The sequence below is a fragment of the Pyrus communis genome, chromosome 3 (assembly GCF_041283825.1).
Source record: "Pyrus communis isolate YQ-2024b chromosome 3, ASM4128382v1, whole genome shotgun sequence".
NCBI lineage: Eukaryota > Viridiplantae > Streptophyta > Magnoliopsida > Rosales > Rosaceae > Pyrus > Pyrus communis.
This window is the reverse complement of record NC_142567.1, coordinates 1052036-1074669: the sequence shown is the minus strand read 5'-3', so window position 1 is coordinate 1074669 and position 22634 is coordinate 1052036. Positions and strand designations below refer to the sequence as shown.

Genomic DNA, 22634 nt, shown 5'->3' with positions numbered 1-22634 from the left:
CAATACTTTTTATGCCATCAACCACTTTGATCGAGGCAGGCTTAGCTGAAATTTCTTCCCATCATGCCTTCACGTGAGGACGATCGTTGACCAACGAAGACCAAGGGTCAGTGGCGGATTCAAGAAAAAATATTTGGAGGGTCACATGTAAAAATTCATAAATATTTCTGAGGCATGTCACCTTAAAAATTAAATATGTTTCCACCATTCGTAATTTATACAACAAATAACAATACAAGTTACAATTATCCTTCATTATCAATGGAAGAAAAAGCATTGCTCTCGATATAAGCCACTATGTTATCACTCAACGACTGATCTTCCATTTGATATCACAATGGACTTTTCAAAGTATTCATAGTGAAAAATGCATTCTTCATTGAAGGCTGAAGCAATAACAACAAGTATAACCAAAGCCAATGTAATTAGCAAATACACATGATTATAAACTCATACAAACCAACTCCTCACACAAAACTCAACTCATTCAATAATCTAGATAAAAACTTTCATCAATTTATCAACACAAATTGAAATGGAGCTACAAAATATGAAGTCAAGCAACTAAAAAAACATAGTGTATATTATTTGTTGAAATATTATTACAAAAAGGATGAATATTATTATTCATTCTACATAAAAAAGAAAGTAATTGCACTCATTGTGCTAATAGGATCCTAGACTCAACAGATTATGCTACATATCAAAATAATACAAGACGACGTCGTTCACAAAATAGAAAAATAGGGTTTCAGGTTGTCCTCTTCAAATCGCACAAGGCCTCATACTCTGCAAGACTGCAACCCAATAACTGACGTGATCTCAGCGAAATACAAGGGAAATCTTTTTTCGATTTTCAGACTTTGGATTCTGTTTTGACCGATAAATTGCTGATTTTGTCGAATGTGTGAAGGACAATTCCAATCTTCAAAAGGGCAACACCCAAGTTATCTATTGAGATTCACAAGAGTTCAGAGGGTCAGCTGACCCTCATGAATGCTTTCCAATGATATTGCATTCATCTCATTCAAAGGTATATATACAATCATATACAATCCTATCATAATACAGGAAATAATAATTACATCCTAAACTAGGAAACCAAATATGGCAGGAATCCCACAATTTTAGGAATCCTAATACAAGTCAACACTCCTCCTCAAGTTGGTGCATAGATGTTACACATGCCCAACTTGTCTAGAAACCTCGAGAACTTGTCACTAGAAACCGCCTTAGTGAGAATATCTGCTACTTGGTCTTTAGTTCCTATTAAAGGAACCTCAATTACTTTGCTTTCTAGCTTCTCTTTAATAAAGAACTTGTCAACCTCTACATGCTTGGTCCTATCATGTTGCACTGGATTATGAGCAATATCACGAGCAAATTTATTGTCACAAAATAACTTAATCAGCTGACCATGTTTGACCCCCAAGTCTTGTAATAGAAACTTAAGCCATAAGATTTCACAAATACCAAGTGCCATACCTCTAAATTCGGCTTCTGCGCTTGACCTTGCTATGACATTCTGCTTCTTGCTTCTCCACATTACTAGATTTCCCCCAACAAAGGTGAAATGCCCGGATGTCGAATGTCTATCATCCGTCGATCCTGCCTAGTCAGCATCTGTATAGCACTCAATTCTGAAATGTCCATTTTTTCGAAACAAAATTCCTTTACCAGGGCTTCCTTTCAAGTAACTCAATATTCTCATAACAGCACTCATGTGTTGTTCTCCGGGATTATGCATATATTGACTAACTACACTTAATGCATGAGCAAGATCCGGCCTAGTATGGGCCAAGTACATTAATCTTCCTACTAACCTTTGGTACCTCTCTTTTTCAACCGGTACTTGGTTCTGATCGATACCCAACTTCATTCCTTCGGCCAACGGAGTAGCTCTCGGTTTACACGCCGACATGCCGGTTTCTTCTAAAAAGGTTAAGAACATACTTCCTTAGCGATAGAAATATTCCGGACTTGCATCTCGACACTTCAATCCCAATGAAATATTTTAAAGAACCCAGATCTTTCATTTCAAATTCTGAAGACAAATACTTTTTCAAGGCTGCTTGCTCTACTGGGTCGTTACCAGTAACCACCATGTCATCCACATATACAATGAGAGTTGTAACTTTTCCGTTCTGGCATTTTAGGAATAACGTGCGATCCCAATTACTTTGCCTATAACCGAATGTTCTCATGGACTTGGTAAATCTACCAAACCAGGCTCTTGGAGATTGCTTCAACCCATACAATGATTTCCTGAGCTTACATACCTTTTGTTTCCGTATATCCGGATCATTACACCCTGGTGGAAGGTCCATGTAAAACTCATCGGTTAGATCTCCATGGAGGAATGCATTTTTTACGTCGAACTGTTGCAAAGGCCAATCTAGGTTTGCTGCTATGGATAGTGGAACACAGACTGTATTGATCTTCGACACTAATGCAAACGTATCAGTATAGTCAATGCTATATTTCTGTGTATATCCCTTTGCCACCAATCTTGCTTTAAAGCGATCCACCGTTCCATCTGCTTTGTAGTTTACTGTATAGACCCATTTGCATCCCACAGATTTCTTTCCAGTTGGTAAGTCAGTTATTTCCCAGGTAGCATTCTTCTTCAACGATCTCAATTCCTCGTTCATTGCATCTTTCCAACGGGAATCTGCTAAGGTCTTCTGCACACTGTTAGGAATAGATAAGTAGATAATTGATATACAAATGACTTATTTGATTGTGACAGGTGATAGGTAGACACATAATTGTTTAATGGATATCTCACTCTTGAATCCGAATTTGGTTCACTCACGGAATACTTGTGTTTACACTTAGGATTTGCCTCATAAGTGGGTTTGGGAATACCTCAGTTAATACGCTCTGGAAGGCGACGAAGTGGAGGTGCATTTGGTGTAGAAGACGATTGGTTATGAGAATTAATAGAAGACGAGTTTATGTTTTGACCTGATATAACATCTAGAGAAGGATCCTGTGAAAATTGCTGCTCGGTTCCATTGAAAACAGTGGACTGTTGTTGCTCTGTTCCATTTAAAATTAGGGGTGGGCACGGTTTGGTTCGGTGCGGTTTTGAGTGAAACCAAAACCGAAATCGAAATTTTTTGCGGTTCCGTTCGGTGCGGTTTTGAAGCCAAAACCGAAATGAAACCAAACCTTTTGGTTCGGTTCGGTGCAGTTTCAAATGGTTTCGGTTTGGTTTTTAAGGAAAAATGTACAATTTGCAATTTAACATATTAATAAGCATTTCCTAGTAACAATAGGAAAAAAACATTTGTTATGTAAACAATTAGCATGTTGCATGCAGTTGTGATGTTAAAACATGTTTCCCGTACAAGGTATAACATAAAACAAGTTGAATAACTTTGAATTCATTAAAGGTGAGCGAAACTTTCATACTAGAATATATGATATCATGCTTCAAATGAGTGGACTTCACTAGATCATTGTTCGACTCTTGATAACAAGATTAGTCCACCCTTGTACATATATGTGTGTATGTGGTGTGATGGCATAAAATAACAAAGGTCCTTCAAGTAAACGAACGAAAGAAAGTGATGAATGATGATATTCTAGTGTGATTGAATCCATACTAAGTGTATGGATTCTAACAAACAACCAATTAAAACATAAAATATGATATGGACATTTAATTAAATGTTTATTAATATTTGCGGTGCGGTTCAGTTTCGGTGTGGTTTTCAAAAGCCAAAACTTAAACTAAACCGTTTTCTATGTTGTGGTTCGATTTCAAAATCGAAACCGTTTCAAAACTGTAAAACCAAACCGTTCGATTCGGTTCGATTTAGTTCGTGTTTCGGTTTCGGTTTTCGATTTTAAATGCCCACCCCGATTAAAAATAATAGGCTGCAGTTCACTTTCAAGCCCAAAACCCGTGAGACCCGTGGCTGATGCTCCTCCTGAATTGTTGGCTGCGGTTTAGTGGGCCTGGGCCATTGTCTGTTGGCCTGCTGATCACCAAACGTGCGCTGCTGCTATATGGACTGCAAAGGTTACTCCGTGGACTCCAACCGTGAAGACTGCAAAGGCTGCTCTTTGTGCAGCTCATTTCTAGCCATAGAAAAGTAATCAAAGGTCAGAACGTCATTATCTCAGGTCGGAACTTCACCATCTCTGTACTCCCCCTGAAGTGAGGACGCGGAGGATCCAAAAAACATGTCATGTTCATGGAAAATTACATCCTGAGTGATAAACATTTTCTTACTCGGAGGATGATAACAACGATATCCTTTTTGGGTAGTAGCATAACCCAAAAACACACAACGGAGGGCTCAAGGCTCAAGTTTATTACCCCGTTGAGGAAGATGAAGGTGAACAAAAACGACACACTAGAAGATATGCGTGAGAAGATTTGGAGTCGGTGGATAGCTTGTCTGAGACATGAGAGCCTGAAATGGCGTATGGAAGTTGATGGAACAAGAAGGAAGACAATTAATAAGATAGGCCACAGACCGTAAATGCTTCACCCCAATAATGTAGAGGCAGATGTGCTTCAATGAGCGAAGCACAAACCATCTCTAACAAGTGTCTATTTTCGTGTTTGGCAACCCCATTCTGTTGAGGAGTATACGGGCACATGGTCTGATGAACGATACGCCCTTGATTCTGGTGTTACAAATGAAAGCCAATTAAAATATATAAGTATTGTCAAATTAGTGAATATCCAATGCAGGATTTGAGAAGCTTACCCAAAAGTGTGATGTCACCATCTTCAAACGCTGGAATCTGGCCAAGGGGCAACATGTGATGGGGAGAGAAATATCCTAAAAAAAATGCTACAACCAAAGCAATTAGCTTATACATACAAAATTAAAGATTCACACTATGTTTGGATGAAGAAATTTAGGATTACTAAAAAATTTTAAAATAACGGAAATTGAAATAACGGGATTTTATTTTCTAGAATTTATGAATTTTCTTGTTTGGTTAACTTAAGCGAACAATGAAAATGAATACGGACTTTGTTGTTTTTAAACTCTTAATCATAAAAATTGAGAAATAACACCTATTTACATGGAATTTAAACTTGATAATTAAAGGTCCCAGATTCTAAGTTTTTTTTCCATCCAGAAATTCAATATCTATATTTATGAATTCAAATAAGGGAGTTAGTGCATGTCAATTTACAAATTCTGACTTCTATCCAATTTTCAAGTTTATTTCATTCATCCAAATATAATGTCATACTTTTGGTAACTTATGGGCGATGAAATTTACATTCTTGGCAAGAAAGAAGGCTGCTTGTTTTCGAGGCCCAAAATGTCGATGGAGACAAACTCGAAATCAACATGTTTTTCGTGAAGACAGACTGTGCAGGGCGACACAGGAAATCCATGCAGCTTCAGCACCATTTCTAGGCCAGTAGAGAGCTACGTGGGGATGATCTATAATGTTTTGAGTCTAGCTGAATAGCTTTCATTGATTTCTTTACAAGGAATAATACAAGATTACATACTAGTCTAGAAGTGATTTTACACGAAAAGTAATAAATGAAAACATGTAATTAGCAGCAGCTATATATACAAATGAACAATTCGAGATTATGTAAAAGTCAATGGTTGATTTGCTTAGCTGGGATGCTTGATATCTGGAGGAGATGGTGTCGTCATGGCTAGCGTGGGAGTGATAGATGGAGAGGATGAGGCTTCCCTTTTTATGAACAAGCTCTATAGTCTATGCTATGGATGTTGAAGATGCTTTTTGTCTTTAAGGCAATAGGACTATCACTAGTTGGTACCTTTCCGGTTCTGGGTGACTTGAAGGCTCTTCTTGTTACAGTTAGGTTAGTCTTGTCCGACTTCCATGGTTGCCATGTGAATCAAGTTAGCCTACTCCTTCGTTTGTGTTTTAATTATATTACCATATATTTCTAACACAAATTACTGGTTTGGTGGATCACAAACTTCAAACACCAAAGGGCATCAATCTTCGTAATGAAAATGGAAGAATAATCTCAAAGGCATATGTAGGATTTATCTTATGGGATAAATAAATATCAAAAGATATTCAACCCACATGAGGATATTAACCTCCTAATTATCTATGTGATAATTAGATGAAAATCAAGAGATATTCATATTAGAATATACTTGGGATTTTCATAGGTTTTTAAGTCTTTGTACACTCTTCCCAACCACTATATAAGGAGGCTTTGGGGAAGAAAGAAAACACAAAAAACACAAGTTTTTCCATAGATCAAATATTTTAGTTAGGTCTTTAGAGCTATCACTTTCGGCTCTAGGTCTTGGGAGGCGAAAACCAAGGGGCAACTCGACATACCGTAGCCAACCAGACGACCTGCGAGGTTCTAGACGTGCACCGAGAGTCAGAGCAATTGTTCGCGTTGAAGAGCAAGTTAATGTTGTAAAAGAATCTAGTAAAAGTAAAAGTTAGCTTTAGTAAAAGTTGGTTAGTTGTTAGAATAGTTACCATTGTAACTATTTTCTTTATCTGTGTAAGTCTAGTTTATATAAATACCCTAGTGTAACTAATTATAATTCAATGAATGAAATGAAATCATTTCTCAATATGGTATCTCTCGCCTAAGTCCACCGACTTCGATCCTCTTTAGCTATTTTCTTGCTTATTTTCCTACCTACCAAACACCATAGCTTCCGTCTACAAACCTTCAATCTTGTTCATCAATGGCAGCAAATTCTTCTAATTCTTCATCTCCAGTGGCCGCACATGCTGCTTCTTCTCCGGTGATCGCAAATCCTTCTTCTTCGTTGCCTCCCAATCTCAATTCTTCTCTGATGAACACAAACCCTAACTCTTATTTTCAAGCTTCAATCAACTCCACGAGGGTCCAAAACATTTTGAGCATGATTCAAACAAAACTTAAGCGTCATAATTACCTTGTTTGGCGTTCTCTGTTTGAGCCGATCTTCTGCTACTACAAGCTCACTGGCATTGTTGATGGATCTGAACCGCCACCGCCTCAATTTCTTGTTGATATTTCTAGAAATTTGTCCTCAATTCCAAATCCAGCCTTTGAGATTTGGTATGAAAATGATCAAAACATCATCATTTGGATCAATTCCACTCTCTCTGAGGATTTGATTCCCTTTACTGTTGGTGTTCAATCAGCGCATGAACTTTGGCAAAATCTTGAGAAGCGATTTGGTGGAGTCTCTCATTCTCACATTCAACAGTTGAGATCGAATTTGCAATTGATGTCGAAAGGAACTTTCGTAATCTCTAAATATTTGTAACGCATCAAAGAAATTTCTGATGCTCTCGCTGTTGCCGGTGCACCAGTTGATGATTCAGATCTCCTTCACCTCATTCTTAATGGCTTGCCTGATGAATATGATTCCTTCGTGGATTCAATTCAATTTCATCTTACTGATACTACTATTGATGATCTACATGGATTTCTTCTCAGCAAAGAAATGGCTCTTGCTCGCCAAAAGCAAATTTAAGGTTCCTTTAAACCATATCAGGCATTTACCTTTATTCCAGCAGCTTTAAATGCTCCTCTTTTGCTTTCTACACCTCAACAGCCTTAAGCGTACAATGCTCAGTCTAATGCTTCTTAGAATTCTTACAATAGCAATAATCGAGGTAATTTTCAGATGAACAACTCTCAGAGAAGCTACAACAATCGTAATTGTTACAATCGGTTTAATAATACCTCAACCAATCGAGGTGGAAATTGTGGCTTCAGATCTTTCAACTCTACAGTCTCTTCATGTCAAATTTGTGAGGACATTGGACATCTTGCTATCGATTGTTCCAACCGTATGAATCCAAATTTTCAAGGACGTGTTCCGCCAGCTAAACTTGCAATATATGCATCTTCTACCACTTCTTCTCCTCCACCATGGCTACTTGATTCCGGAGCAAGCTCTCAAATGACCAACAATATTCAAAATCTTTAGAATCCGTAGCCCTATATTGGTCCAAATAAAGTCTATATTGGATATGGCCAAGGTTTGCCAATTCTCCATACTGGTTCTACTTTACTTAAAACACGTTCTGCAAATTTTCAATTAAAGAATGTGTTACATGTTCCACAATTGAAGCATGATCTTCTTTCTGCCAATATGTTTTTGCGTGACAATTGGTGTTCATTAACACTCAATCCCTTTGACTTCAATGTCAAGGATCTTACTACGGGGATGATGTTTTTTAGAGCTTCTGTCAGCTGTGGTCTCTATCCATTTTATGCTTCTTCTTCTACTGCAACGAAGATCCATGCTCATTCTGCAATAAGGACATCCTCTCATGTTTGGCATCAACGTTTGGGTCATCCAACATTCAAGACTTTTCGATCACTACTATCAAAGTGTACACTGCCTATTTCTAATACTGTTCACCAATTTTTCTGCTCAAATTGTGTTTTAGGCAAATGTGCTAAGTTACCATTTCAAGAATCTCTCTGTACTACTTCTCGGTCTCTAGAATTAGTTCGTGCGGATGTTTGGGGGCCGGCTCTAGTATGCTCTGTTAGTGGCTATCGATTTTATGTCATATTTGTAGATGATTTTACCAAATATACTTGGTTGTATCATCTCAAACATAAATCAGAAGTATTTCACATTTTTGTGCAATTCCAAGCTCTTGTTAAGAATCTTTCTGGACATAAAATTGGCACTTTAAGATCAGACTCAGGGGGTGTGTTTATCAGTTCTCAATTCAAGCATGATCTGTCTTTACATGGCATTCAGCAGTAATTAAGTTGTCCTTACACTTCTCAACAAAACGGTTGTGCTGAAAGAAAGCACAAACTATTGTTGAGACTGCTCGAACTCTTCTCATTGCATCACAGGTTCCTCATAAATTCTGGGTTGAAGCTTTTCTTACTACAGTGTATCTTATCAATCACCTACCTCCAGTCAACAAGTCTTCTCCTTGGGAACAATTTTTTTCAGAAAAGTTCCAAATCACAATTCCCTTCGGGTCTTTGGATGTCAATGTTTTCCCTGGCTGAAACCATACACCAACTTCAAATTAGAACCTAAGAGCAAGATGTGTGTTTTCATTGGCTACAGTTTAGCTCACAAGGGTTATAGATGTCTATATCCCTTCACTAATCGGGTTTATCTATCTAGACATGTCCATTTTGATGAACAAACTTTTCCCTTTCATGATCCACATCTTCTTAAATCCTCCATTCTAAATACCACAGAAATTTACTCACCTTTTTACCTTACATTCCCCAATCTTTATTCTCCAAATCTTACCAATCCCCTTGTTCCAACACCCATACCTTCCTCACCTACTCAACTTGAACCAGTTTCTTCTTCTGCATCTTGTACTGCACCTACTCAACCTTCCTCACCTCACTCTTCTCATATACAAGTCCTTCATTCTCTAAACCCTAAACCACATCATGTACCTCCTGTTTCATCTGTTCACTCGATGCAAACACGCTCCAAGTCAGGGATATACAAACCTAAGGCATTTACTGCCACAAAACATCATGTGCCATCTCATTTAGACATTGAGTTTATTCCTACTACATATCTTCAAACTTCAAAACATCCTCAGTGGAGGGCTACAATGTAGGATATATTTAATGCTTTACAAAATATAGGCACTTGGCAGCTTGTTCCCTCTACCTCCACTCATAATTTGGTTGGATGTAAATGGATTTTCCGGATTAAGAGGAAACCAGATGGCTCTGTGGATCGATACAAGGCTCAGCTAGTTGCTAAAGGTTACAATCAACAAGAGGGCATTGATTATAGTAATACTTTTAGCCCGGTTGCTAAACATGTGACTATAAGAATAATTATCACTCTTGCAGTACAATCAAACTGGTTTCTACACCAGTTGGATGTAAGTAATGCATTTCTACATGGTTATTTGAAAGAGAATGTATATATGGCTTAGCCACCCGGGTTCATTGATCAAGATAATCCCACTCATGTCTGTCACTTGAAGAAATCCTTATATGGCTTAAAGCAAGCACCTTGTGCTTGGTATGAAAAACTTCAATCTGCACTTTTCTCCATGGGATCATACTCTGATCATAGTCTTTTTGTACTTTGGTTTTGGTTCTTGTTTATGTGGATGATATCATAGTGACATGACTTTCTTCTAGTGTTTGCAACAACATCATTTCTCAGTTGAGCTTTCAATTTCCAGTCAAGGATCTTGGAGATCTTCATTACTTTCTTGGTCTGGAAATTCAGATATCAACCTCAAAAGCTTTCATTCATCAATCCAAATACATACTAGACCTTCTCAAGCGAACCAAAATGGATGGGGCAAAGCCATGTGCAACTCCACTTAGTTCAGCCAAGCTTGATCACACAGGTTCTTTGTTATCAAATCCAGAGGACTATCGATCCATTGTTGGAGCCCTCCAATACCTTACATGGACCCAGCCTGATTTGTCTTTTGCTGTTAACTTGGTGTGCCAATTCATGCACTCTCCCAGAGAACCTCATCTTCAAGCAATGAAACGCATACTCAGGTATCTAAAAGGGACACTTGGTTATGGATTATGGTTTCCCAAAACTACATCACCCCTACTTCTCAAAGCCTTTTCAGATGCTGACTAGGCAGGCTGTTCTTGGGATAGACGATCCACGGGTGGTTTTTGCATCTTTCTTGGTCCTTACATTGTTAGTTGGAGTGCAAAGAAACAACACACAGTTGCAAGATCTTCTACTAAAGCTGAGTACCAATCACTTGCACATACCACTGCTGAAATTACTTGGATATGTCAACTCTTTACTGATATTGGATTCAAATTGTCCTCCTTGCCACAAATTTGGTGTGACAATGTTTCTGTTATTGCCTTAACTTCAAATCCGGTTTTTCACGCTCGAACAAAGCATGTTGAAATCGATTATCATTACATCCGAGAGCTTGTTTTGGCTAAGCTTCTTACTGTTCAATTTGTATGTAGTGTGGATCAACTAGTGGACATTCACACTAAATCTCTGTAAGACCAAGATTTCTCCAACTTAGATCCAAGCTTTCACTTCAACCTTTTTCGTTCAGCTTGAGGGGGTGTGAAGAGCAAGTTACTGTTGTAAAAGAATCTAGTAAAAGTAAAAGTTAGTTTTAGTAAAAGTTGGTTAGTTGTTAGAATAGTTACCATTGTAACTATTTTCTTTACCTGTGTAAATCTAGTTTATATAAATGCACGTGTAACTAATTATAATTCAATGAATGAAATGAAATCATTTCTCGATGCGTGTTTGTAGAAGCATGTTGAGATTCAAGCTTCGCATAAAAGGTACACACCTCGTTTCAAATTTATTTATAGTCTTCCAACATCATACAACAGCAGCAGTAGCAGAGTCTCGTCCTCCAACTACTTCGGGGAAACAGAAAATCAAACGAACGTTTGAAAACTAACACACATGTTATTATTGTAGATATATGACTCTGTGTAAGCAGCAGCAACAGAAATCTTTAGTACTTGTTTCACTTTTGCAGGGCAATGACTTTTTTCCAAGCTGGCCTTGCTGTGATATCCGCTACCCATGCTTTAACATGGGGGCGGGACTCGAACAGCTTCTTCGATCGTGTTCCCATCAAGTAATGTATGGTGGGAAGGTGGTGAAGATCAGCCAAAGTGAAGCTTTCGCCTGCCAAGTATTTCGACTGAGACAGACGAATCTCATATACATCCAGAACCACAGCCAACTTGGCTTCATATTCCTCCACAACCGCCGCATCTGTGGTCATTTTAAGCATAGGCTTTATAACTAGCTCAAAGGTCAGTTTTGAGGCCGCCGGGTCGAACTTTTGGCCCTCCACCTCACACCCCAATGCTATAATTGCCATCTTCTTGTCTCGGGTCACCAGCGGGGTTCCCTTGTCAGCATACTCGTGGGCAATGTATTGTGTAATTGCCCTTGATTCTGCACATCAGAAGGTGCACAGCTTAACTTATATGCACAAATTCATATTCATGTACGTTGTGTGTGAATTTGATGTCACGACTACAACTGCGATGCCAAATTCCAAGCCAATCAAGAACGGACAACGTATTTTCACTTTTTTTCAAATGAATGTCCTCTACGGTTTTGTGATACCCCGCATTTCGGTTATAGGTAAATTTTTCTCAATGTGAATGAACTAAATACAATTTTATCTTAAATAAACAAATTCAAATATGCTTCGAGTGTGACAGTGATTGATTGATTTGGATACCGTCACAATAGCATCCGATTTACAGATAAGTTTATCACGAGTGAGAGAGCTAAACACAACTTACCAAAGAGCTTAATATCTCCGTGTTCGAAAGCTGGAACTTCACCAAATGGCTGCATCAAATGAAGAAAAGAAATGTGAGATTTAGTTTTGTTCTTCATGTTCTCATAGTAATCATATACTTACATTGAGGGAAATGAAGGGCTCCTTTTTGTGTTCACCAGCTCCCAAGTCGATTGGAACAAGCTCGAATTTGACGTCTTTCTCGTAGACAGCAGCTAAAACTCGCATTGTACAGGCCGAGAAAACGTTTCCGTGGACCTTGATGGCAGCCATGACTCTGGAGGAAGTGAAAAGTAAGTTTGAGCAACTGAGGAACAGATGTGTTGTGATTTGGATCCGGATATGGCCTAGTATTTATAAGCCAATGACCATCGAGGTGACCAACTGCTTCCGAAAAAAGTGGCTGTTGGCGTAAGCTTTTGGTTGGCTCTTCAAGAATAATATTTTTTGAAAAGTGTTATTGGCACTTCAAAAATCTCATTCTACTTTTTTAATATAGAAAGTTTGGAGTATAGAATGAGATTTTTGAAATCCTAATAACAATTCTCTATTTTTTATTCATTATTTATGTTTAATTTGTTCAATTCGATGAAGCATGAAATTTAGAACGCTATTGGTTATATTTTTCATTAAACATAGGGTAAAAGCTCATACGTAATTTGGGTTGGCTCTTTTGAAAAAAGTGGCTTTTGACATAAGGTCATACGCAATTTGGGCTGGCTCTTCCAGAACAATATTTTTTATTGTTATTTGTATAATTTATTCAATTCGATGAAGTATAAAATTTAGGATGGTCATATTTTTCACTAAATATAGGGTAAAAGCTCATATGTAATTTGGATGGGCTTTTCTGAAAAAAAAGGCTTTTGACGTAAGCTCATATGTCATTTGGGTTGGTTCTTCAAGAGTAATATATTTTTTATTCGTTATTTGCGTTTAGTTTATTCAATTCGATAAAATGTAAAATTTAACATGGTTATATTTTGGGATGTGCTATTCACACATTTTTTTTTTATTTTTCGTATATTTCTTGTTAATTTATGTTCATTAATCTTCTTCAATTCATTTAATTCGACGATCGAAAACCAAATAAATATAGAAAAAATAAAAAAAAAAATATGTGAATTTCACATCCCTATATTTTTCATTCAATATTGGGCAAAAGTTCCAAGGGGCTTTCATATGCACCCATGTCACTAACAACGGTCCAGTTATCTTAATTTAGAAAAGGATGTAACAATACGACTTTCAGAACAAGCAAATGCCAGTCAAAATACGGCTTTCTGAAAAAGCAGGTTTGTAGCAGTGCTTCCAAGAACTTGATATCTGGATTCAGATAATATAATTTATTTTACGATAAGGGTGGACAGTGGAGCTGGTCATGGAAAGATTATTTAGAATAAAGTACAAAAAAACTACATCAATTATTGGAATCATGACAGTTTCATACCTCATTTTTTAAAATTAACAATGTCATACCGCATCTTACGAATTTGTAACAATGTCATACCTCCGTCAATTTTTCTGTTAGTTTTTCTGTTAAATGCTGACGTGGCAAGAGATGGGAACCACTTTCTATTAAAAAATTATTAAAATATTATTAAAAACTAAAAAAATATTTAATATTTTTTTAAATATTAAAATAATAATAAAAAGTAAAATTAAAAAAAAAGGGTAAAGTACAAAAAACTACCTCAACTATTGGGGTCACGACATTTTCATACCTCATCTTTTAAAATTGACAATGTCATACCGCATCTTACGAATTTGTGACAATGTCATACCTCCATCAATTTTTCTGTTAGTTTTTCTATTAAGTGCTGACGTGGCTTGATTCGGGACCTACTTTCGATTAAAAAATTATTAAAAACTAAAAAACAATTATTTAATATTTTTTAAATATTAAAATAATAATAAAAAGCAGGAAAAAAACCCCCTCATTTCGTCCCTCCCCTCCCCCTCCTCCCTCCTCCCTCCTCTCTCCTCTCCCCATCTTCATCTTCATCTTCTTCCCCCACCTGCAAATCCCATAAAAAAAAAAAAAAAAAAAAAATCCAATTTGTCTTCCCCCCACACCCACACCCACTCTTCTCCCTCCTGCAACCTAGAAAAGAAAAACCCCCATATCCCGTCGGCGGGAAGATGGGTAAGCAGAGAAGGTGGATGATGGGTGCGGAAGAGGATGTGGAGAATGGATGAAAGTGGTGGATTTGGGGTTTGATGGGTTTTCAAATTTTTTTTTTTTTTTTTCCTTCTTTTCTTCTTCCGCAGGGGAGTTGATGGTTTAAAAAAAAAAAAAAAAAAAAAAAAAAAAAGCTTCATACCTCCTTTTTTTCCTCTTCTTCTTCTTCTTCTTCTTCTTCCTCCTTCTCCTTCTCCCGCAGGGGGGTGTTGATGGGTTTTCAAATTTTTTATTTTTATTTTTTCTTCCTCTCCTCCTTTTCTTCCTCTTCTTCGTCTTCCTCTTCCTCTTTCTCCCTCCTTCTTCTTCCGCGCCGACAGGGGGAATTTATTTTTTTATTTTTTTTTTTTTCCTTCCTCCTTTTTTACCTATTCTTCTTCCTCCTCCTCCTCCTCCTCCTCCTCCTTCTCCTTCTTGTTCTTCCGCAGGGGGTTGTTGGGTTTTCAATTTTTTTTTTATTTTTTTGGGTTTGCAGGTGGGGGGAAGAAAATGAAGATGGGGAGAAGAGAGAGGAGGGGGAGGGGGAGGGAAGGGACGAACTTGTCACATCCCAGCCCGGGCGGGACCACTTCCAGGGCCCGCTCCACCACCGTAGCACGATATTTTCCGCTTTGGGCTTACTATTCCCTCACGGTTTTGTTTTTGGGAACTCACGAGCAACTTCCCAGTGAGTCACCCATCATGGAATTGTTCTAGCCCCCTTCTGGCTTAACTTCGGAGTTCCTACAGAACCCGAAGCCAGTGAGCTCCCAAAAGGCCTCGTGCTAGGTAGGGATATGAATATACATTTAAGGATCACACCCCTGGGTGATGTGGGATGTCACAATTCACCCCCCCTTAGGGGCCTGACGTCTTCGTCGGCACACCACGACCAGGGTTAGGCTCTGATACCAAATTGTCACATCCCGACTCAGGCGGATCACTTCTCGGGCCCGCTCCACCACCGTAGCACGATATTGTCCGCTTTGGGCTTACCATTCCTTCACGGTTTTGTTTTTGGGAACTCACGAGCAACTTCCCGGTGGGTCACCCATCATGGGATTGCTCTAGCCCCCTTCTCGCTTAACTTCGGAGTTCCTACGGAACCCGAAGCCAGTGAGCTCCCAAAAAGCCTCGTGCTAGGTAGGGATGGGAATAAACATATAAAGATCACTCCCCTGGGCAATGTGGGATGTCACAGTCCACCCCCCTTAGGGGCCCGACGTCCTCGTTGGCACACCATGACCAGGGTTAGGCTCTGATACCAAATGTCACATCCCGGCCTGGGCGGGACCACTTCCTAGGCCCGCTCCACCACCGTAGCACGATATTGTCTGCTTTGGGCTTACCATTCCCTCACGGTTTTGTTTTTGGGAACTCACGAGCAACTTCCCAGTGGGTCACCCATCATGGGATTGCTCTAGCCCCCTTCTCGCTTAACTTCGGAGTTCCTACGGAACCCGAAGCCAGTGAGCTCTCGTGCTAGGTAGGGATGGGAATAAACATATAAAGATCACTCCCCTGGGCAATGTGGGATGTCACATAACTGATTTTTTTTTTTTTTTTTTTCTTTTCTCTACTTTTTATTATTATTTTAATATTTAAAAAATATTAAATAATTGTTTTTTAGTTTTTAATAATTTTTTAATAGAAAGTATGTCTTGAATCAAGCTACGTCAGTAATTAACAAAAGAACTAACAGAAAAATTGACGGAGGTATGACATTGTCACAAATTCGTAAGATGCGGTATGACATTGTCCATTTCAAAATATGAGGTATGAAACTGTCATGAACCCAATAGTTGAGGTAGTTTTTGGTACTTTACCCTTTTTTTTTTTTAATTTTACTTTTATTTATTATTTTAATATTTAAAAAAATATTAAATATTTTTTTTAGTTTTTAATAATATTTTATTAATTTTTTAATAGAAAGTGGTCCCCGTCTCTTGCCACGTCAGCATTTAACAGAAAAATTAACGGAGGTATGGCATTGTCACAAATTCGTAAGATGCAGTATGACATTGTCAATTTTAAAAGATGAGGTATGAAACTGTCGTCACCCCAATAGTTGAGGTAGTTTTTTGTACTTTACCCGATTATTATTGGATCTTCTATGTGAGAATCCTAAAATCCTTTAATTACATCTGTTTATCGTAAATCGTGCAGTCAGTTTTCATCAGATACTGTTTATATTCAATCTTAAATAAAAAAATTATAATTATTTCTGACTGCATGATATCTACAAAGAGGATCCTCTCTCATGTAATTGTTTAGGATATGGCGAAATTTTATACTGAATAAATTACGAGATAAAATTTTTGTGAATGTTATTTATTTATGTTTTTGGGGTTTTTTAACTTTAATCATTCAAGAAGATTGAAATTTAAAATAAATTTGGTATTAAATTACATATTGATTATAATCCCTTGATGTGTCCTTAATTCAAAATACTTAATGTGCATTTTATTAATGTCTCCCATTAAATATTTAAATTTATTAACATACAAATTTTAATTTTTTTTTTACCAAAAAAGAGTTTTTTAATTTATTAATTTTATGGGAATTATTATTAGCACTTCAAAATTCTCATTCTACACTCCAATCTTTCTATATTTAGAAAGAAAAATACACTTGTGATAAGTGTAGAATGAGATTTTTGAAGTGCTAATAACACTTCCCAATTTTATTTAACATTCTTCAAACTTGAAAGATTCAATTAATGTACCTAAATGTGTGTACCGAAATGTATTATATTGAACTAATGTATTTAATGTACCTAAATATGTGTACCGAAATCTACGCACTGAAATGTTAGTACCGAAATGTATTATATTGAATTAATGTAATTAAATGTTTGTATCAAAATGTGTGTACCTAAATGTATTATAATGAATTTAATGTTCCTAAATAAAAAGATAAAGTACATCGAAATATATTGTATAACAAAAAATTAGTTTATCTAAATGTTTACAACAAAATATATTACGATAAATGAAATGAAAATGAAAAGTATAATGAAATAAAATTAATATATTAAAAATTGGGAAGAAAAAGATAAATAATTAAAAAATCAATATATAATTAATAAATGAGGTTATTAATGTATCAAGTGACTAAAATTAGATTTTGATCTTAATCATGATTTTAATCTAAAAGTCATTTTTACCAAACATTAAAATGAAGTTTTTTATATGTTTTTTTTATCGAACAAAAATTGTGTGAAACTTTCTTAAACCATGAGCGTATTTGAATGCAATTGGGCTTGGTGGCCTTTTTAGGCAAGTGGAAAGAGTAGATTCCCTTTTGTGACCAAGTGCCCATCCTTGATCCAAGCCAAGTTTTGCGTTCTTTAAGTATGAATATGTTAAAGACCTGTAACTCGATTGTTAAATAGTATTTTTTTTTCCCAAAAAAAGACTTTTTTTTTCTTTTTACCGTTGCACGAAGAAATATTTTTGGTCTGAATGAACAAGATATTACTTTCGCAGGAGCATAATCTATTTGCTGGTTAAATACATTACAAGATGTTTTTCCATACTTTCCGTATTCAGATCCGCTAGTCCGAATCAATAGAATTAGGAGTTGTTCAAATGATTGCCCCTGCTGGGAATCAATTCGGAAATCAATAGGAATTCTCCCTTCTAATAAATGTTCTATCTTTCATTAGCTATCCACGAAAGTCTCAATCTTTCCTCTTCTTCTACTTGTGGCTACTTCTAGCATTTATCTGTACGTTGGTATAAGACACGAATCCATCGTCTTTCTATATGCAAATTCAGTACTTCATAATTTCCTATTTCGTTTAGCCAATAGTTTGTCATTGTTGTGAAGGTTCTTCCTATCAAGTAACGGTTGTCTTCCAACAAGCTCTTACCTTTCATCGGGAGTGAGAGAGGAATTGAGGCTGCATCTGCTGTGAGGAGATCATTGTGCCAATGATGTAGCTAACTAAATCTGTATGCTAAGCCAAAAGCGGAGGATGTAATATATCTTTCTTTCCTTTAGTACTGCCCTTTAACTTCCTTAAGGTTGAGAAAGTTGCACAAGGCTACAATCAAGAGATAGGTCCGGACTATGAGGAGACCAATTGTTAGGCACACAACTGAAGTCAAAATACGATTTTTGTAAAAAGCAAGCATAAGTAGTAGGAGAGATTTTTCAATATGTCAAGAACATGGCGTGGTACTACATATGTAATCATATAAGGGGAGAGAATTTTAATTTTTCAAGTCTCCCTCCACTTGTATAATGATATGTGCTCCTGTTCCGCACATTGAAAAATTTCTCTTGAAGCAGGTGGACAATGGAGCTGGTCACGCTCCTCCATACACAAAAAATTATTGTTTAGGACAGGCCTAATTTCTAAACGGAAAAAACTATGAGATATGGTTTCCACGCATATTGTTTATTTATGTGTTTTCATCAAAGAAAAATAATGTGTGAGAATCACTTTCTTAGACTAAGAGCACATTTAAACGCATTTGGGCTTGGTGGCCTCCCTTAATGTCATTAGCTTTTCTTTATTTGAAAGAAAGAAAAAAAAGTTAACTTTTATATTACCTCGTTGGAAACTTACGTTGATTGCTGCTTGATTGAAGAAAAATGATTTCGAGGTAATGTGTGAGAAATCCGCCCTTAAGTGTAAATTTGTTACTTGGAGATAATTAACGTAACATGTTATGGCGGATTACGCTACACTTGTAATAATTCTCTTGATGAACAACTTTGTTATTCTTTTGGATAAAAATCTTAGAGAATTTGATGATCCTCGAATGATAGTTGAGGAGGTTGGGAAACACTCGTAGAGAGTTTGGAAGAGAAAAGAATAGCTGAATGAGAATATTTTTCCCCCAAAGAATAATAGCTAGGTTTATATAGAAAAATTAATTTTGATGCAACCACCTAAATTATCATTGCACTTGATTTTGTGCCAAAACTTTCGTGAGCTATAAACACATATCAAATGCCAAGTCTTCGGTTTTGTTGTAAGAAGAATAATTTTGACGTTAAGAAAAATAAAATATTAAACACAAAGTGTCATGACTTAATTTATACAGGAAATAAATTGACAATTGAAATCATAACGAATGTTTTCAACAAAGATAACATCAAAAGATCAAGGTAATTTAAGAAAACAGCTTCACTAATGGTAATAGCCATACTTAATGAAATGAAGAGAAAAGCAGTTACCCACAATTATAGGAGAGACGTTTTAGCGTACCCGTAACACGGGGTGCTACGTCAGATGAAAATCAAGCATTTGATTTGGTCGTGTGAGTGAATCCATGATTAACAATGTTGAGCACTTGAGCTTGCTCTGTTGCCTCTGGTTGAGTAAATCCCAAGTTACTATCCCCCGTTCTTTCTATTTACCCTTGATTCGTCTTGCGTCACTCTATTAGAGTAGAGCGAACTAGTCTTAAAATAATGTCTTCCATGTATAATTAATTTAGGCCAAAAGTGGGTTATTAGAATTGTCTCGTTTTTGTCATAGGTTGAGTCAAAGCTTCAATCTTTGTCGATTTGTATAGCTTGCTTTTTACCCATCCAATATTCTCACTTAACAAGTCGGAAGAATGCAAGCTTAAACCTTAGTAGTACACCGAAGATATGAACCAAAACATTCGTCTCAAATAACACATAGCAGAACCAGTCAAACTTCACCAAAATTCATACCCTCAGCCACTTTCTTGGAGGCAGGCCTAGCTGAAATCTCCTCCCACCACGCCTTGACGTGAGGACGATCGTTGACCAACGAAGACCAAGGCGTCTTCATGAAATAAAAAGTGCCCGGAAAGTGGTGAAGGTCAGCTAGGCTGTAGAAATCACCAGCAAGGAACTTCTTGTTGCTCAGCCTGGCTTCGTACACGTCAAGCACCTTCTTCAGCTTCTCCAAACTTGCATCGATCACTGTTTGATCTGGTTCCATTCCTACAACAGGCTTTGCGAAAAACTCGAAAATAATTGGATCAATTGCAGGGTTGTATTGTTGGGATTCCACTTCTGTCCATACCTTCACCAACGCAGCTTCGTTCAAGTTTTCATGACGAATGAGATCATGTCCCGTTTCCTTGAATTTCTCAGCTACATATGCTGTGATTGCCCTAGATTCTGGTGTAACAAATGGTAATTAAGAAGGTTAAGCTAGAAACTGTCATAAATTTCGTTACCCATCTTTTAGCCATCTGCACTTCACCCTACATATTTTACATCAGTATTTTTTACGGTCTGAAGAAATGCAGGAGGCTAAAGAACGAGTGTGAAAATCGCTAGCCAAGATAAAGCACTTACCGAAAAGTGTGATGTCATCGTCTTCTAGTACTGGAACTTTGCCAAAGGGCTGCACGAACATGATGGAGAAAATACAATGAGCTTCTATATATACAGCTACAAAAATCATGGAGATTTGTAAAATGTTTGGAAATGAATGAAAACTGTACATTCTTGGCTAGAAATTCAGGCTGCTTGTTTTCGCAGGCGAAGAGATCAACGGGGACAAGCTTGAAATCAACGCTTTTTTCATGGAGACAAGCGACAACGCGAGCTGTGGAAATCGACACAGAAAGTCCATGCAGCTTGAGCACCATTGTTGGAGTAGAAGGGAGCTTAGTACGTGCTAGTGCCTAGAGATGTTGGGGAAGATATGTATGCATTGGAGACCAAGGTCCTTATTAAATATAACTTAAGGCTCTGGGATTCATCTTGTTTGAGATACTCTTTGTCGGTTTTTTACATTTAAACTTGTATTGTTACTGCAAATAAACAATTTACAGTTTGATGTCAGAAAAATAAGAACAGTAGCACAGTATTGCTGATCAAACTTCAGTATCTTTCACATGGTTGAATGAAAGCCCCGATGCAATGACGACAGACGAATTGTCTCACAGCGCGACGTATGAATCGAGTGTTTGCGATACGAACAAATTGGTGCAACTGGTTAGCTTGCAGAATGACTATTTTAGAGTGTCGATAACTGTTATCCAACTAGACGGACTCAAAGTGAAATGTTGGGCATAATCTTCTTTGTATGAATAGACTATAGATATGTACTATTATGTTATGTTGGTGATAAAACATCGGGTGACGTTGTCCACACAAGGGTATTCTTTGTTAATTTTTATTCTTTAATTTTCTTTAATTTCTTCGATTTAAAGGTCGAAAATTAAGAATTATATATAAAAGGTAAAAAAAATGTGTGTAAATAGCATCAATTGTCTCGTCAAACAAAGATTTCAGTGCACTGATTTTAAAATGATTGGCAGCATCTTGAGATATATGCTCTCTTTTTTTAAACACTGCACAAAGATCAAGTAAAAAGATTAGCGATTAATAATGGAGGGATGGTAAGGAGATTTTCAAAAAACTTTTTATAGACTATGTTACCTCATATTTTAGACATAATGTTTTATAATGTTGACACGAAAATTAACGTTACAAGTGAGATGATAAAGAGTTCATAGAGAATCTCATTTTAAAGAGAGATTTTTCAGTGTAACCGAAATACAAAGTGATACACCATGTGTTATTTTGCAAATGATGGGATGTGTGTAAAAAATTTAATAACTTAAAAAGTAAAATTTCACACCACTTAAATAAAAACACATAGTGTACCATCCGTGTTCCCGTTACAATAAAAAATTTCTCAATTTTAAGGGTCTCCTTAGCACTTCTCTTAACAGTGAGTACAACATTTTTAACAAGGGTCACTTTAGCATGTTTACTGAACAAAAATAGGAGGATCAAAGAATCAGAGAGCTTAAAAATATAAAAAGTAATAAATTGATCTGATTTCTAATTGTTAAGTATTTGATTACGTTTTGTTCAAAAGTATTTGATTACGCATTTCAATGAAAAATCACAATTTTACGATTTTTCATGTTTTAACAAAAAATGTTAAGAACTAAAATGATTTTCGTATCCATATTTTACCAGACACATAAAACCCAACAATCAAGTCTTAAGAACTAGAACAATTAAGAAAACAAAGCATTGAAAGGGAGCATAAAACATAGGATCCTAGTTGATTCTGTGACCATCAACGGTCAAGTTGCAATTTCCCACACCAATGGCCAAGAGGTGGAACCTCAGAACTAATTTAGATTTTTAATCTGCAACTTAGGAAGCCACAACACTAGAATTAACAATAACACAAGAAGCTCAGAGTTTTGAGGACTTTATAAGCTCTTCCAAACGTGATGTCGACAGTATCTGTATCACAGACCAATCAAACACTATCATGTGAGTAAGTTAA

At 36.8% G+C, this 22634-nt stretch overlaps 2 protein-coding genes across 2 annotated transcripts; both read right to left on the bottom strand.

Moving 5' to 3' along the window:
• Positions 1-11224: 11224 nt before the first annotated feature.
• On the bottom strand, positions 11225-12562 carry LOC137715876 (glutathione S-transferase). The gene is made up of 3 exons (XM_068455233.2): positions 12346-12562; positions 12224-12272; positions 11225-11867 (listed from the first exon to the last, which is right to left on the bottom strand). Exons 1-3 carry the CDS (start codon positions 12493-12495, stop codon positions 11428-11430), a joined length of 639 nt encoding a protein of 212 aa, XP_068311334.2. The 5' UTR covers positions 12496-12562; the 3' UTR covers positions 11225-11427.
• Positions 12563-19848: 7286 nt separating this feature from the next.
• LOC137714811 (glutathione S-transferase F13-like) lies at positions 19849-21135 on the bottom strand. Its single transcript, XM_068453944.2, has 3 exons — positions 20824-21135; positions 20675-20723; positions 19849-20494 (listed from the first exon to the last, which is right to left on the bottom strand). Exons 1-3 carry the CDS (start codon positions 20968-20970, stop codon positions 20037-20039), a joined length of 654 nt encoding a protein of 217 aa, XP_068310045.2. The 5' UTR covers positions 20971-21135; the 3' UTR covers positions 19849-20036.
• Between the last annotated feature and the right edge of the window lie 1499 nt (positions 21136-22634).

Bases quoted from the DNA above. Each gene is read 5' to 3' on its own strand.
- LOC137714811 (XM_068453944.2), bottom strand. From the start codon at position 20,970: ATGGTGCTCAAGCTGCATGGACTTTCTGTGTCGATTTCCACAGCTCGC. The intron at 20,724-20,823 runs GTACAGTTTTCA...ATGTTCGTGCAG, and splicing joins CTGAATTTCTAGCCAAGAAT to CCCTTTGGCAAAGTTCCAGT. The intron at 20,495-20,674 runs GTAAGTGCTTTA...TTGTTACACCAG, and splicing joins CGATGACATCACACTTTTCG to AATCTAGGGCAATCACAGCA.
- LOC137715876 (XM_068455233.2), bottom strand. From the start codon at position 12,495: ATGGCTGCCATCAAGGTCCACGGAAACGTTTTCTCGGCCTGTACAATG. The intron at 12,273-12,345 runs GTAAGTATATGA...CATTTGATGCAG, and splicing joins AGCCCTTCATTTCCCTCAAT to CCATTTGGTGAAGTTCCAGC. The intron at 11,868-12,223 runs GTAAGTTGTGTT...TCTGATGTGCAG, and splicing joins CGGAGATATTAAGCTCTTTG to AATCAAGGGCAATTACACAA.